Source organism: Mustela erminea, chromosome 2, assembly GCF_009829155.1.
Source record: "Mustela erminea isolate mMusErm1 chromosome 2, mMusErm1.Pri, whole genome shotgun sequence".
NCBI lineage: Eukaryota > Metazoa > Chordata > Mammalia > Carnivora > Mustelidae > Mustela > Mustela erminea.
Genome location: NC_045615.1, coordinates 155006727 through 155024836, shown reverse-complemented (window position 1 = coordinate 155024836; position 18110 = coordinate 155006727). Strand labels below are relative to the sequence as shown.

General features: G+C 38.8%; 1 protein-coding gene across 4 annotated transcripts in view; it reads right to left on the bottom strand.

The window, feature by feature from the left end:
* SLC4A4 (solute carrier family 4 member 4) overlaps positions 1 to 18110 on the bottom strand; it is a 345711-nt gene that overhangs the window by 172689 nt on the left and 154912 nt on the right. For all 4 annotated transcript variants that reach the window (XM_032334538.1, XM_032334539.1, XM_032334536.1 and 1 more), the window contains exon 6: positions 15934 to 16113. In XM_032334538.1, coding sequence (XP_032190429.1) covers positions 15934 to 16113 — 180 coding nt within the window. The remainder of the gene's footprint in view (positions 1 to 15933; positions 16114 to 18110) is intronic.

The window sequence follows — 18110 nt, the reverse complement described above, 5'->3', positions numbered from 1 at the left end:
AGACAGAGGAAGACAGAGGCCGAAATGTGCCAAAGATGGCAGGAGAAACACAACAACCCTGAACCTCATTTTCTTCTTTAAAGTTGGACCTAAGAGTCTGAAGCAGCTGCTTCTGATTGCCAATAACTGCAAAGGGACACACGTGTTTTCGAGGGGTTCGGAAGACACTGGTTGTTCGGTGTGACACTGAATTTAAAGACAAGCGTGCACAGTGAAGGGCCACTGTGGATCTTTCAAGATAGAGTAACAGGATCTAGCAATGGCAAAGCATTTAGGTGGGGATTAATGTGTCTGGAAAAGGAGAGGTGAAAGCTTCTCTTTTGTTCTCAGTAGCCCAGGCTGGTTTCAGAGTTGCCAGTAAGATCTGTAAGAGGAAATCATTTTTGGCTTTGTGCCAACTTCTAATTCAATACGTTGGCAGCACTTGCAGTGGATAAGAGCTGTAAACTCATATCTGCCTCAGGTGACAAGTAAGATAAGAAGCACACAATGTAAGAATGATGAGAGCTGACTCCCCAAAAGCAACCTTAAATGTAGCTTTCTAAAAAAGGTAGTTCCTTTAAGGTACACGAAGCCTGAAAATATCTTGCTAAGAAAACTGGAAGATTTGATTAATGGAACTTGTTCAGAAACCTCTTCTTTAACTGATATTTTTGATAGCGTTTGTGAAAAAATAATTCCACGTTAACTATTACAGCAAACTAATAACCAAATTTATTGGATCTGGATGACTAGAAATACAAGTGAACCGTTTTTGCAGACATACAATATTTTATGTATCATAGTTTACTATGGCCAAGATGGGCCCCAGCGCAAACTGGGCTGCTGGCTGCCTTAAGTGACATGATGGGGTATCAAGGATTGATCAGTGCTCACCGAACAACTCCCATGTTCCAAGTACCTACACCACATTGGAGGAGACACAAAAGCAGGACTTACACCCCCTGCCCTAAAGGAGTTTTTTTTTTTAACATAGTTGAAAAGAAAAATACAAATAATGAAACACCAGAGGACAACATGAAACAATACACTGCAAATCTCTGAATTGTGAGACACAGATAACTAGAGCCATAGAATTTTAAGATTTTCTGTGTCTGTGAGAACCATTTTACAAAGGAGATGAACTTCATTCGGATCCTACTATATAGTTTTGGATAGGCATGTTTGAAAAGGCATTCCCAAAAGGCAGAGGAATCAACTAAGGCATGGAAGAAAACTGGCCATGACACAAGCCAGAAGAAAAAGGACAAGCTGATTAGGCCACAGGTTCATACTGATAAGACATGGAGATGGAAATCGGATAGGTAGGTACAACCAGCAGGGTCTAATATCACTTTGCACATCTTTGTTATTTATTATGGATCTTCCCCAACCTACAGTAGGGTTATATCCTGATAAACCTATCATAAATGAAAAATATGATAAGTCAAAGAGCACTTAATAGCCTCAAACTACTGAACCTCATGCTTAGCCTCCCCTACCTTAAATGTGCTTAGAACACTTAACATTAGCCTACAGCTGGACGAAATCATCTAGCACAAAGCCTCTTTTTAATAAAATGGTGAATATAATTTATTATACATTGTACTGGAAGTATAAAAAAAAAATAGTTTATGGGTCCAGAATGGTCATAAGGTTGGGTTGGTTGTTTACCTCGTGATTGCACAGAGGGGCTGTGGCTCCTTGCCACTAACCAGCATCATGAAAGCATATTGTGCTGCCCATCATCAGCCAGGGAAAAGATCAAAATTCAAAGTACAGTTTCTACTAAATGTTTATTACTTTCACACCACCATAAAGTAGAAAAATGGTATGTGGAACCATCGTAAGTTATAGACCATCTATATGTGTTTACTAAATTAATTGAATTGATGTGGTAGATAACAGAGAGCTCTGGGCAGGTGACTGAGATTACAAATCAAAGCTTTTATCTAAGGAGAGAATATAGCATATAAATAGGAAGTAAGAAGAATCCTCTCTCATGACTAAAATGTGTTTTCGTAAAAGGATTGGCCCAGGATGTGGTCTAAGGTTCATTTCCAACTGGTTGACATATTTTCATCATTGACAAACTGAAGATTTTGGTCAATTTCCTTGATGATTTATCCACAACAATATTTCAATGTCTAGATGCCTGATGTGGTTTCAGAGGACAAAAATGACTACAATTTCTTGAGCAATTCCTGTAAGCAATTTGCTAATAATAGTAATAATGTTGGATTTATCGAGTGCTATGAAATAAAATAAACACTTCATGCATTTCTAATTTAATTCTCACAACAGTCCTCTGTTGCTAAGATTAACCCAATTTTACAGTTGAGAAACCCAAATTTATAGTAGGGAAGTAACTTGCCCAAAGTCAGGATGCCAGCAAGGATTCAAACCCAATTCTGCCTGACTCCAAACCCCAATGACTAAACTTCTATATCTAAATTTATTTTTTCCCAAGAGGCATCACCGAAAAAAAAAAAAAATTCATCAGAAGGAATGAATGCATGATACTTGCAGAGACAATCATGTGAGTCTGAGAGCATCAATAATGGAATCAGTGCCTCTTTTTGGCAATGTAACCATGTGACTTTCCTATACTTTAAGTTCAGTGAGATATTGCCCATGAAACTACCATATGAGAAAGTTCAACACTTGTCCTAGACACTTGGAATCCATGTGATTTGGGCAAGTTACTTTACCTCTCTAAGGCCCATGTGTTCATCTGTAAAATACGAATAATGATAGGCACCTCACAGGATTGTTCAGAAAATTAAATGTTGTCACACAAAAACTTAGCTTAGGGTTTATTACTGAAAAGTGGTTTAAGTTAATGTTTGCAACTTTTATTATTATTATTCAAGAAAAAAACATTTCAGTTTCTTAGACCTAATATGTAGCAGAAATCATTACAAAGTTACAAGTTCAATAAGGGTCCCTTCACCCTATTATTCTATCACCAAACTCCTACCTCTCCTTTAATATTTAGCCTGAAAATCATCTCCTCCAAAGCCTCTTCTGCCATCACAACTTCCAGGCCAAGCAGATGTTTCCATAATCTCAAGTGTGTGTATGTGATTTTCAGTCATTTCACTTAGCATTTTACACAATTTTACCCATTGTGTTCTGCCTTCTTCATTGGAAAGGCAGTCCCCTGAGGAGAGGGACTCATTTCCTTATCTCCGCTGCCTAGCACAGTGCCTGGCACTGTAAAGTGCAGCACATATATTTGTATCTCTATGGGACACAGAAATTATTAAAAGAGTTTCCAAAAATACCAAATTTACTCCAAGAAAAGTCCTGGAAATATGTAGTGCAACAAACACTATTCTAAGATGAACTAAAAACTTCCCCCATTAGGTCATATGAATAAGACATCTCATCTTCCCAGGAAAATGAAATTTTCTCATGCTAAATGAGTAAAAAGTATAAATCAATGGGTTTATGATAAGAAATATGATAACAAAGAGTTAAAAGCCTAATGATATCACTATGGATGGGCTTCTTGACAAGTTTAAAAGAAATTTATATCACAAATAATCAAGTTTGGAAAAAGTCTACATAGCATGTTCTTTTCTCTTTTGGTTTTAGGTATAATAAATCCTGTCTCTTAACAAACTCTTTATTTAAGAAAAAAAAAAGAAGAAGAAGAAGAAGAAGATTCTATCTTATATCCATGGTGCCTACTGCCTTTCTTACCCATAAAGGAAATTTGGACTTTTTTTTTCTTAGTCCATTAACCCACTAAGTGCTTCCTCCAACCCAGCACTTGAATGTTTTTGATCAGAGATCTCATCAAAAGTGATCCTCCTCACAATCCTCTGAAAGAGGAGAGCCCAGCATCGTGATTGCCCATCCCATCAGGAAACCAAGGCTCCCAGCAGCACTGCATGAATGGAGCACCACCTGTGCCAGGCCTCACCCTGAGTCTGGAACTCTTTCCACTATCTTCATGGCACTCAGTTTGAATCCAATATGGCAGCTCACCTAGAGAATACATTGTTACTGTACTCTCTGGCGGTGGAAGGAATAGATCAGTAATTATATGAATCTGTAATGCTCATCCTTACAGACATTCTTGACCGCCACTCAGTGAGAGTGAGCCCCACCTTCACGCCTCCCGCTCCCCACCGTCGCCACCATCCTTGCCCTCCCCAGCCATGGACTTACTTAGCCATCCCACGCTGGGAGTGCGCCGCACTCGGGGGTCATCATCCAAGGTGCGGGTTGCTAGGCAGGGCACTGAGTTCTCAAGCGGGCTGCGGGCTTTAGTGTCAGAAGCAGAAGACAGGAGGAGGAGGACACATGAGCAGCCACAGCCAGGATGAGGATGGAAGCGTTAATTTAGAAGAAAAAATACTAAAGCAAATCACACAAGCGAGTTAAAGAAGAACAATGACATATTACATCGACACAAATACCCCCTCCCAAGACCCTGAGATGGAACAAATCCCAACACAGAATGAAAAGGCTTTGAAAAAAGTACATTCAACCATTATAGTTCCCCAAGTACCAGGGAATTATCTGCCCTGCAGTTCTAACAGACAAAACATGGACTGTATCGAGAAGAAAGATCTACATAACGAATACTAATCTTAAGACGTAAGATCAAGACGGTTAATAATTTTGCACCATGCAAGCACACACAGAGGGAAGCTACACACAGTTTTGTGAAGCACAGTGGGCAGGGGATTATGTTAGTCAGGTCTTTCTTATGATCTACCCTACAGACCCTTCCACGGATCTTGTACAGGAATGCAGAAAGCAACAGTTCATACTTCTACTTCTGAAATAGTTTCCTTGGTGAATATCAAACTGGTTTTCAATTTCCGTTGCCTCTGTTTTTCAGCCCTTCAGAAATATGAGACTGGGATATAGATAAATCAACACCTTAATATGAACCAATTCAGAAATGCATGTTAGTCCTCAGTTTCTGGAGTCCTTTAATACTGATTTTACTATAATTTTAATATTCAGTGCACCCATGCCAAATCTTAGACCAAATCAAACAGATTAATGATGCAAGCTAAATGCATAGTATGGTTCCTCTAGATATTTTTCATCAACTGGAGAGCATCATGAACTTCTGCCTCAAGATAATTTCATTTGGGCTTCATGTCATCTATTCTGCTGTTCTCATCAAATACCTCAGTCCAAGGCTACTAAGAGATAGGCAGCATAATTGTCCTTCAAGGAACAGTGAGATAGGAAATATCTAACCATCAGACTACATCCAATTTGATTTAAGAGAGTTTCAATATGACAGTCAGTAAATAATCAAGGCAACTAAGCCTATCCAACCAAAAGCAAAGATTAGATCATCAATTCACACAATTCTGCAAGTAATAGGGCAGATAAAGAGTCTTTAAGGCTACCGGTGACTTGGGAGGTCAAGTTTTGAATGGACTTATTTACAAATTAATGTAAGTTTAGGGCCAAATTTGGGCATTCTGCACATTATAAAATCTAGAAACATTTTTGTCAATTTATCTGTCTGTGTTAAAAGCTGTAAATAAAGCCAGGACTTGCGAGCAGGCCATCTGTGCCAGCACCTGTTTGAGGCAAATATGATGTCTTCTCTTTGCAATCTGAATTTTTAATTGTTTCCCATAACTGAACTTCTTTGCAAGTTTTTATTGCACTAAGAAAAATGAAAAAAAGGGAAATGAATCCGTTGAGATTATTCCAAAATTGCTTTTGTCAAGAAGGAGGCAATTAGAAACACATCATATCATGCTGACCAAGTCTCACCTCCTATTCCTTTTGACAACTGAGTGATCTGCTTCAAGAGCCACTGTTCCAGCCAACCTAGCTGAAGGAAATGAGAGGTGGGGGGTAACTCCAGTCATTTATCTAGGCCTGAGTGAGGACCAACTGAAATTTCAGGTCAAAGAAAACGGACAGGGGTTGTGAGGGCAAAGTAAGCCTGCAAGAGCATTTGCACCCTTCCGCTTCTGAGCAGAGTGAAGCTACCCAACTTTCAACACCGATACCAGGGCTTGCCCCTCAAGTGAGTGCAAGAGGGAGGCAGCTGGTCTGAAACCCAGGTGCTGATAACAAACTTCCCCAACAGCTCCTCTCTCCTCAACTGCTCCCAAGATGTCAGTGTGTTGTCTGTGGGGAGCTAAAGCTGGAAACTCCTTTTTGCACACACGTAGCCTCCGCGGACGCTGAGCAGCACCATCAAGGGGGCAGTGGAAGAGTCTGGCACACAGCAGCAACGAACCTGGCTCCAAAGACAGGCATGAAAAATGAAACTGCCCATAGAGACTTGGCACCTGTGTTTTAGCAAAGCTGATTGGAGCCATCTGGCTGCTTACTCTCATGAAAACTGGGAGGCTCACAGCATCCATTACTTATGTTGGCAAATTCCAACATTTTGATTTGTTGGACCCTCTGTGTACTTCTGTGCAGGAAGAGATACAAACTCCGTAACCCTTTCGTGTTGCGTTCTTTTCTCTTCACAAATTTACTTCAAAGATAGAATTTTGAAAAGTCGTTCCCAAAGCTGGAGAGGAACTTTCTATAATTATACCACGGTAATGACATATTATGTATGCCTTTTCCAGATAATGGTTTCATTGTACCTCTTCTATACTTAAGCTTCAAAATAAACAACTTAGCTTTGCTATTATCTTACATGTTCTCTTCTAAATCATTTTTGCTTGACTCCAGGCAGAAACAAGGTAGAAATTGGCTTATATTATTGTGACTTGATGAGGAAAGATCGAAAGATCTATAGCTTTAAAGATTTCAGAGTAATGGTTTCCAATATCTACACTGTAGAAAAAGGTGTGGTGGTGAGAATTTTTTTAGTGATTCATGTTACCCTTGAGATCAACTTGTCCAAAACCATCAATCTTAATCAGTTCAAGTGAGGGTATCCCTACTTAAATCAGGCAAATAAAATTTAAAAAAAAAAACCCTCTCCAGCAAAATGCTTTTTTAACAATCCCATTAAGAAAAAAAATAAATTTTACTCATGTTAAAGTTTTAGCACTCTTTTAGGATTGCAATGTTCTATGTTCAAATAGTCATCCTGAAACTAATATTAAACTGTATGTTAACTAACTTGAATTTGAATAATTTTTTTTAATATTTTATTTATTTATTTGACAGACAGAGATCATAAATAGGCAGAGAGACAGGCATAGAGAGAAGGGGGAAGCAGGCTCCCTGCTGAGCAGAGAGCCTGACGTGGGGCTCGATCCCAGGACCCTGAGATCATGACCCAAGTGAAGGCAGAGGCTTAACCCACTGAGCCACCCAGGGACCCCCTGAATAATTTTTTTTAAAAAGGAGTCATTGAGTGTGTATTATGCGTTCCACAATTACTTAATCAAAAAGTTTAACCCAAGAATATAGCTGCATTTCACCTGTGTACACATGAAATGTTGCCTAGAAATCTCCATTTAGAGAGCCAATAAAGACATCCAACTGCCACATTTGGAGCGTATTCTTGCCTAGACGTAGACTGGCTTCTAGATCCCTTCAACATCACATTATTACACAAAAAGACCTGGGCTCAACTGATGTGTGGGAAATAAATTATGGTTACGGACGCTCATTGCCCTTTGTAGTTTAATCAGCACATTGTTATTAAACACGCTAGATTCCTCCATATTTTTAAGCTTGGGCAAATTGTATTACATTTCTGAGCTCAGGCTTTTCTTATGCAAATAGAAATAATGATATATACATTAGACTTGATCTTAGCCAAAAGACCGAGAAGCAATGATGATGTATACGGTAGAAACATCATGGAGGACGACGCCCGGTGCATAATGAGGGTCCAATTAACAGTAGATACTATTGTCGCCGCTGCCACCAGTATCGCTGATGGAATGGAATGACGTTTCCTTTGCTCAGCATCCTAGAGGGTGTTGGGAAACATCAAAGACAGAAATGCTGGCCTAATTCAATTCAACTTCAAATTCAAAATGTGATTTTTAAGCTATCGGGTTCATAAACCTGAACAGATCTCCTTTTTGACCTTTGTGATTTGTGCCGAAACTAGCCTTGAGTAGATGCAGCTTGCTTAATTATTCTTGGCAGACACTAATTTTATTCCCTCTTCTTTCTTTTGGGAAGACAAGGTAAGGAGTCCCCAGTGCTCACATGTCCTCATCACCTTCCCTCCTTTTTCACATTTTCCTGTCCTTGCCTTTCCTCTTCTGTCTGTCTTTTATAAAGAAGAGGACAGGACGTGGTCTCAGATCTACACCTACTCTCCTATCTGCTCTCAGAGAAAGATGAGGCTGGGGGAAACAAGACTTTGCAAACGCATCTCTGTCAAGGATCTCTGAGACAACTACCCAGTGGTGGCAGCAGCAAATCAGCTGAAGGCCCTCTGAGTACATCGCTTTTCCCTATGTGGTAGGGTATGACACAGAGAACCATTCTGCTCCTTTACTCCACCAGAGACCCTGGCTGTGGACCAGAAACTGATAAAATTCAAAAATATGTTTATTTCATGGTAACTTCCTGTTATACATGTATTATTTATTAATAGCTAACAACTGTCCTTGCTCAGACATATTGCTCAATCTTCATATGCGAATTGCAAATATTAGAAAGCCCACAAGTGACACCTCATTATGTATTATTTGGCATCTCTAAAATTGATAATGAAAGCAATACTGCTTTAAAAATAAAACTCCAAGAATGTTTTCATTGACGGAGTAGTAAGAGGGGGAAAAAAATGAGGCACAAAAAATAACAGAGTACAAAATAATGGTGGTGAATTGAGTCTGTCCTTGGTTTTACATGTAAAAGGCATTAAATCTGCTTCTTTAAGAATTTCTGAATAGCCATTCCTTACAGTGGTATCTCACATTCAGATTCTTAAGAACTTTTCACAAAAAGATCTCATCTACTCCTGGTTGTATGAAAAGGATAAGACACGACCACATTTATTTACAGATTGAAAGAATAAGGCCCAAAGATATTACGTACATTGCTCAACATAGCACTACTAGTAAGTATTTGTCCAGGACTAGCATGAAGCCTTCAGAAAAGATGGCTCATGTCTCCAAGAAGATTATAAAATAGGACTTTAAGGTCAAAAACGAAATACTCACTGGTATTATATCTCTTAAGCCTGACTCTTCATTGCCATAAACAGCAGAACAGACTAACAAATACTTGGGTGAAAAAGACTCCTAGGAAAAAAATGTGTTACCATTTATTTAAAGATCTGAACACTAGGGGCACCTGGGTGGCTCAGTGGGTTAAAGCCTCTGCTTTCGGCTCGGGTCATGATCCCAGGGTCCTGCGATCGAGCCCCGCATCGGGCTCTCTACTCAGCTGGCAGCCTGCTTTCCTTCCTCTCTCTCTGCCTGCTTCTCTGCCTACTTGTGATCTCTCTGTCAAGTAAATAAATAAAATATTAAAAAAAAAAAAAGATCTGAACACTATAAATCTGGAAGATCAGTCACTTGCCTACGGAAGAGAAAAGAAATGAGTGGTATCTGATAGATGAACAGGAGATACTACTATTATTAATTTACTCTTATGAAGGTATATTGAGGTAGTTTTCTAGAAACTGTCCATGGATTGGTTCATTTAAAGTGAGGCTGAGAAGAGCTCAATCATTCGCTGGGTTCTCGCCAGGACATTCATCTGTGCTGTGCAAATGAACGCAGAATTAGAGCCCTGAACAAAACAGATGGATATGTGCTGTTGGATTTGGGAGAGAGCTGGTTGTATGCAGAAAAGCACCTGGGAAGAGGACTCTCATTTTAAGGTGATGTGAGCCTGAGAAACAAAATGTTGACTGACCCGTCTCAGAACTGGAGAAACATGATGGCCTGCTTCAAAGGAACAGAACCTCTGAGGGAAGTTAAAGAAATGCCTGCCTTACCCATTGATTCAGGGACCAGGTCTGAATTCAAGGGTACAGGGAAAGGGGGGCTACGAAGTAGAACAACCCAACCAGAAACAATTGGGACAAACCAGAATCCAAAACCCAGACAAAAAGCGAAGAATTTCTAAAGGGACCGAGAAAGCTGCCAAACCTGGCGGTGGTCCGGGCCAGATCTTCTGGTGCCAGTATCTAGGCAGCTTGATCTAACAGCCAAACCAAATAGCTTGAATACGCCTAATCTCAAATCAGATCCAAAGCAACAAGAGCCTAGCTAATCCCACTTATATTTCAATGGGGCCGAGAATTACTGTTAACAACAAAAAAAAAAATTTGATTTCTTTCCGTTGTCTGTTCTTTGTTGCTAACCACAGTCTCTTGAACTGTAGGTAACAGCACTAGAGGACACTTTTTTAAACATCTAAAGGTGCTGTGTGCTTCTGTCAGAAGAAGCAGTTGTGAGAGCCCGCGAGGAAGCAGCAGCGGCCTGGGAAGCAACAGTGAAGAGAGGAATCCAGGGAGAAAGTAAGTGACGGCACCAAGGGGTGGGAACAAGCAGATCACAGTTCTCACATCTGACGGGAAAAAAAAAAAAGTGGCAAACTGAAGAGAAAATCCAGAGGCTCAATGAGGAAGAAGCCCTGGATCTCTCTCAGTATCAAGGCCACAGCGCAGACAGGAAAAAACATGGAGGAAGCAGTGTGAGGCGCCAGAGCCAGCCGCCCTAGTCCTGGAGCTGCCACCTTGTCCTACCCCTCACCTACCTGCTGGAGCAGCTTAAGCAAGTCTTGGATTCTCAGTATGGTTTAGAGTTTCCCTGACAGTCATTTAGCAAAGAGTAAAATGAATGAGGGAGAAAGACTCTTTGTAAGGGACTGTGATAGGAAAGAGCTTCCTTCTCGCTTACATCCCATGTGGGATTAGCTACCAATACCAAAGGGCAGAGGAGATAACTCAGCACTGTATCCACGGGTCTCTTCCCAAATAATAAGCTACAGAGCAAATATCATTCCAGAAACTGCTCTTACTCAATATGAGATTTTTTTTCCCTTAATTGTACTTTGTGGAGTAATTGATTACTATGTGCCAGTCACCACTTTAAACATTTTACATATATTATCTCATTTAATTTTCATTATCTGTTTTACAGACAGGGAACTACATACTAAAATACCTTTCTAACTTTTTATTTAAAAAAAAAACTGAAGAAAAATGGGGTCATAAAATTGGACTGGGAAAAAAAATGAAATTCATAGTCTAGGTTTAACTAGGTAACCAAAGTCACTTTGGGAAAAGGCATGTGCATTTATAGACAATGGAGGGTAAGGAACAGGTTTCTATGATAGTCTAGGGATTAAAAAAAAACTGAAGATGCTGGAGGCCAGGGGAGGGAGGCAGAATGGGACAAACCGATACTGGCATTGACCAAATTTCCACAAAGGTGGTGCGAGCTGAATACACGAATTAAGGTACCTAGTTGGTCTTCGTGCTTAAGTCAGGTCTCATTCATCTCTTACAAGCTTAGACACCACATTTCAAAAGTACCCATTTAAATGGTAAGTGATGTTTTTTTAAAAATCAGATCATTCTACAAACCATGATTCTTTAAGACAGTGATCAGGTAACCTTGTCATAAACATCACACTAAATATTTTGAATACATACCAATTAAGTATAAACTTTTTTTTTTTTACTTTCTAATAAAGAGCAAATGAAATACATCTTACTTGATTTTCAAATACTACCAAGGAATGTTCCTAGGCTTACTGGTTATTCTTTCATAGTAAACTATAATAATATAGATTTTCTAAGTATCTGAAACCAAATTATTAAGTAGAGCTGTATGAAATTGCTGACAGTCAACTTTATTTTACCTACAAAATGGCAATTTCATATGGCTCAAACTAAAGTAATAGTAAGAAAAAGAGTGGGTAAAGGGAAATCTAGCACCAAAGGAAATGAAAACCTAACACTCACCCCACAGAAATACCTCAATTAATATATTATGAAATCACAGCACTTGCCTAAAATTTAGTACCTGGAAGACATGTCCATCAGAACTCACAGATGTCTCAGACAAGTAGTAATTTCACAATAATTAACACTCTGGAAGCTAGCCTGATTCTTTCCTGATTTATTACAAATGAAAATGTTTTCCAGTTCTTTTTAAAAATGCTAAATCATCTTAAACACAAAGCTACATCAGGACCCTAAAAAATAAGAGTTAATCTTTAGCTATGGAGAGACAGTAGTTGGGCTGTTAGTGGGTGTACTGCTAAATGTTGGAGAAAACCAGCTCTTCAGGGAAAAGGCATGTGTATGCTCATGAGCACTTCTGTGTGTAGTAATTTTTATTGATATAAAGGACAGGCAGCACATATACAAGTAATAATAATATATATAATACTCTATTGTAAATTACATATAGTCAGTTGGCTCTTTGTTAGTTTTTATCAAACTCTTTCAGCAATAGCCAACTTATGGTTGCAACTGGCAACCAAACACAGATGCAACTCAATATCCTTGTTGAACAACCATTATCATATATGTTAACAAGTAGGACAAAAGTGAAACCATGAAGACATATGTCAGACTTCACTCACTCCTCAATGATGCGGGTGACTCCTTTGCTAAACCTGGATAATAGTTTTTGAATACCGGGCCAAGCATTTACAGGATCCTTTGTGTTCTTTGCATTTTAAAAGCTGTTTTGGACTGAATGTTTGTACCCTCCCAATATTCCTATGTTAAAACCCTAATTCTTCCATCCAATGTGATAGTAGGTGGTGGGGCTTTTGGGAGGAACTTAGGTCATGAGGACAGAGCCTTCATGAATGCAATTAATGCCCTTATGAAGGGAGAGAAGAGAAAGAGGGTAGATTTCCCTCTGCCATGGGAAGATACAATGAAAAGACATCCATCTACAAGCCAGGAAGAGGGTCCTCATCAAGAAGCAAATCTGTGACACCGTGATCTTGGACTTCCCTTGTGACTCCAGAACTATGAGAAATAAATGCCTGTTGTTTACGCCACCCAGTTTATGGTAATTTGTTAAAAGCTCAAGCTGACTAGGCAATGGCCATAGACACTACACACTCACATTTAATCCACACTGTTAACATTTTCTCCATCACTTTGTAAAGCCTATAGACAAGTGACAAAACAATAAATCAGGCCCTGATTTGAATTTGCTGATTTCTATAGTGTAAGTGCTACCACCATGTCTTACATCAAGTCACCAAAATGAAGTCACTGATCACAGAGTTGGGAAGGAGGTGACTAACTGAACACCATTTTGTTGTATTTCCACCATACAAACACAACAGATGTTAACAACACAAAGAGTGTAAACTCCAGTACAGCGCAATAAAATAAGTAGGAAATGATGAATTTTGAGGAATTACCTTTGTTTTTAATATCATTATTTAATGGTATGTGTACATAATTTAACTTTTAATGGTAGCTGTGTTTAAGCAACTGGTTCACAAAATTCCTGATTGGCTGTTGTGAGTAGACAGAACTAGCTCCAGCAGACCACTTGGAAATGAAAAAAATTCCAATTCTAAAGTATCTCCATAAATTTCAGCTATTAATTGCACTGTATCTATCATAGCTAAAGCAAACAACATCTATTTTCTTACCTACAATAGAAGACTGAAGTAACTAAGTTTATCTAGTTTTTACATGGGCTTACAGTATTAGAATCTAGTTCCAACATCAATAGATGTAAGATTCTCATTTATTAAAACAGTAGCTGCAGCTACATAGTTGTTTTAGAAATTTATTCTAATGACATTTCATAGTTATTAAAGATAATCAGATTAAACCCTAACATATAAAAATAACTGTATAAACTTTCAAGTCAAGAAAAAACACTTTTAGAAAAACCCAAAATTTGCCATCTGATCATTTATAATAATGCACCTTAGAGGTACATGAAAGTCATTACTATAGAATCTCTCAATGTCAAATCTTGCCTCTGGATATTTAAAAGGAGTGAGGTAACACAAAGGCCAATAATAACATGTTTAAAAAGGCTAATCATGTTCCACGCGTCAGGGTGTAAGCTGCCCAGCTGAAGAGCTGGAAAGGAAGAACTGATTGTGCTCCCTATTTGCTTTCCGCCCAGCATGTATAAGATTTCACAAGTGAAAGGTAATGACAAAGGCAATTTCAACTTTGCTCTGAAGTACAAAGAGCTGATAGGATAAAAGATTGGATGATATCAACATATCAGTAGTATTCCACAACCCAATACTCTCTCCTAAAACACAAAATACTGGCCTCAAGATCCACTTGTTCTTAACTTCTACTCTGTCTCCACTTCATGAAAAGGGAGCTCAGACCAGACTGGTGGAAGGCACCCTCATTCTGCCGTATTCATTCCACTTCTCTTTGCAAATACAGCAATATTTGAATTTGCAAATATAGCAATACTTGAAAACAATGCACTTTCTTGCTTCTTTAATGGTAAGTACCAACTTCAGGATAAAAAAAAAAAATTAATCTCCAAATCATGGAATTTCATTTAAATGAAGAAGAGGATAAGAAAAAAAAATAATACATGAAAGACAAGACTTTTACTTTAGTTGCCATAATTTTAAAAACAGGGCCCCCTTTAAAATGAAGTATTTGTGACATCAGTTATAACCCATCATTCATCCCATAACATTTCCAGCCATTAAGCTCTTCAAAAATATAATTGAAAAAAAAGAAAGAAGCAAAAGACATACACAAAAAATAAAACATTTCAGTCAGCAGCAATAAGTCAGGTAATGATAGCAACTATAGTAGGAATAGTCTAGATTAGATTCTTCTTTTTGTGACTGTTTTTTATAAAGAGCACTTCTGATTTAAGTACTTATTTATAACTTGTTTTGCTTTTTAAAATATTTATGGTAGCAGTTAAATCAATGTATAAGTCGTTCAATAAAACTGAACCTTTCATTTGGTTCTACTTAATGACTAGACACTCATTAAGAAAGTACAATAATAAAGTGGTTCAAAAATACACCAGAGAAAGTTTGCTAACAGTTAGCTCTCTTCTAGCCAACCATTAGTTTTAATATTAAGTCAGAAAACTCAATTTCCAGAAATGGAGTGGCTAAGTTAGAATTCAGTTTATACAATTCATTTAGTCCACATTTCCCATGGCAAAATACTTTACCCTGTTCTGAAAGTACAGATGAAGACAATGAATTAGATGCTCCCTTATCTACTCATTTCTCTTAGTACTAAAAAAGGTCAAGGTGGAATGAGAGAGACCTGGTTCGACCAGCCCCATGTTTAGCAACACTTTCCGTATGCTTTTATCTTCCATATTTCCTGGAAAAAAACTTCTCCCCTTCTCAGATTAAATACAACCATGAAATGTATTTGAAACAAAGACAATGATACAAAAGATAGATACTTTATAGAAAACTCTGCTGAACGCAACAGAGTACAAATACACACAGAACCTTTCCTATTACTATACAGTGAGATAGTATCCCACCTTGAATAATTATTCTCACATCTAACCATCATTATCATATAACAAAAGAGCATATGATCCTTTTTCTTTTTTTTGTAGGCCTAGACTTTATTAAGTAATAAATGTAATATTGAGCCTTACTTGGATAAATAATGATTTATAGAGTAGACACCATCTCACATACCTAGCAAACCCTTTATGATACTAGAATTCAGAGCATTTATCATATCTCAATCTATCCTCCTAATTCTCACACACCCACAAGTCAAAAGCATGTTCCTTGATATACTCAAAAATCTCTGAGTTTGATGACTCATCTGTAATATTCAGTTGTTTGACCACAGTGGTAGTACCAGACCATCTCAATCAGACTAGACGTATACGGGAGCAAGCGAGGCATCTTGACATCTGCAGCCTTAGCAACTGCGGAAATCTTTCCAACAGGACCGCAGACCTGCCCAACTGGATAAAAGTCTCATTAGGAAATGGCTGTGGCATATGAACTTGAGGAAAGAACATGGAGCGGAGTAGAAAGGACAAATGACGCGAGATGGAGTGAAGGTGAGAGAGAAAGGTAGGAGAACCTGGCAGCTGTTTGGCCCTGCATTACCATTATCAGGGTTGGTAAACATCCGACTTGCACTGGAGACTGTCTTCCCAATATCAGCCAGGGATCGAAGGTTAGATTTCTTGGTTTGATGCCGGTGCCTCCGGAGCAAAGTGTAGGTCACCTTATCCTTAAGGTCAGGTTTCAATAGGCCTGTCTCAATCTGATGGTCAACAATCATCTCTGATACAAAAACAAAGCAAAACAAAAACAAAAAGCAAAAGTCAGTCACAAGATCACGAAGTTAAACTTTTTACCCCAACTTTACGGATATCATCTTCAAACTTACAACCAACACGGTATTTCCCAAATTTGCAACTTCCATCTTTGTGTGGGGGTAAAGATATGGGACACAGAGATTCTGGTGTTAATGAGAAAGTTATAAATACTCCACTACGAATTTTATGTTTGGAGAGGAAGAATCATTTTGTCCTTTTTTTCAATCGCAGCTAATAGTGAATTTACATTAATCACATTCTTCTAGGAGTAACACAGTAAGTCAGTAATTTACATTTTCTCAATTAAGCAAAAAAAAGAAAGATTAAAAAATTTCATGTACTCTATCACAGCAAGTGTGCCAGAAATATAAATGATAAAAGAAAAAATTGAAAAGAATATGCAAAATTTAATGTAGTGACAATACTGATTTTTTAGATCTAGTTTCCCAAATTCTTCTGTAATGATGTATTTTCCTTAAAACAAAACAAAGGAAAAGAAAAGAATACTGTACCCCATATCAGGTTATTTGAACACCAATTAATCCAGTGAAAGACTAAACTATAAAACTATGCCTTCATCTTTTCTATAAAGGGAGGCTGTTCTTGTTTGGATCCAACAAAAGCCTTTTCAATATATTCCATTAATCATTTTAAAAATAAACTCACCAGAATTTAATATAAAATTTTAGTCTTACCACAAAAAGGTTATAATTTCTATTCGTTCTTGTTTTTAGAATGGCTTTAATTGGAAAAGATAACCGTGTTTCACAGAAATTGCTCCATGGGTGGCTCTGCTAAAGGACACGTTTTACTCTAAAAGAAGAAATCCTCTTTCTCACAAGTTGGCATGTCGACAGGATGGCAGAAATGGAGCCTGGGGCATCCTTCTCTAATGTCACACGACAGGTCGACATAACCTCTGTCCGGAACAGGGTTCAAGCAGAATCGTCACAGAACCCACACGAGATATGCAATGACAGGACATTGCCTCACCACTGTACGCAGGTGGCGTGAAGCTCTCGTCCCCGGCACAGAACCAGAGCAATGAGCAGATTCCATGCCTACCTTTTCAGGTACATGAGTACATCTAGCACACCTCAACACTCTTCCTGGCAAAGTTCCCAGTTTACAGAAGTGGAGATGAGAGGGGCACCTGCTCAGGTGGTAAGGTTCCAACTCTTGATTTCAGCTCAGGTCATGATCTCAGGGTCCTGGGACCAAGCCCTGTGGCGGGCTCCGTGCTCAGCATGGCACCTGCTTGAGATTCTTTCCCTCTCCCAATGCCCTCCCTGCTTCCCTCTCATGCTCGCTCTCTCTCAAATAAATAATTTTTTTAAAAAAGGGGAGATAAGAACAAAAACTTCTCTTATAAAGTCTGATGAAAAAAGTGATGGGAGCTGGCAGGATAACAACATCTCCTGAGAGAAGTTAGAGATGTTCCGGGGGCTCCGCTGGGGAAGACCTGTATCTCAAGGAAGCCCATCTTAACAGGAAGCCCCTGAAGAACTGGCCTGACAGCCTACAGCTAGACACGGACGACGTCCATGGTATACAGTCAGCTACTTGGCAGCCAAGCAGAGGCTGAATCCAGGATTTTCCGTCACACGTCTTACACAGAGGCCATAAATGTCACCTAACACTGGGCCACTTGGTGGGAAGCTTGGGCAAAGCAGGGAGTTTCTCCCATAGGAATGTTTTGGTTTGAGAGTGGCCTTTAGCTCTGAGTGTGTTTAACTGCACAAACCCCTCTCAGTGAAACTCTTAGAACTGATCCTATAATTACAGTTAACCCTCTTGCTCCACAGTAAAATAATTAGGTGCTACTCCTCTGCTTTCCCTTGAAGTCTTGTTCAGTGTGGAAGTCCATTTTACGGAAGAGCCATAAAAATAAACAAACAGCCCCAGCATATCTGCGGCACAAGTTATCAAGCTCCTGCTCTAATTCCAGGGTTGTGGATTAAA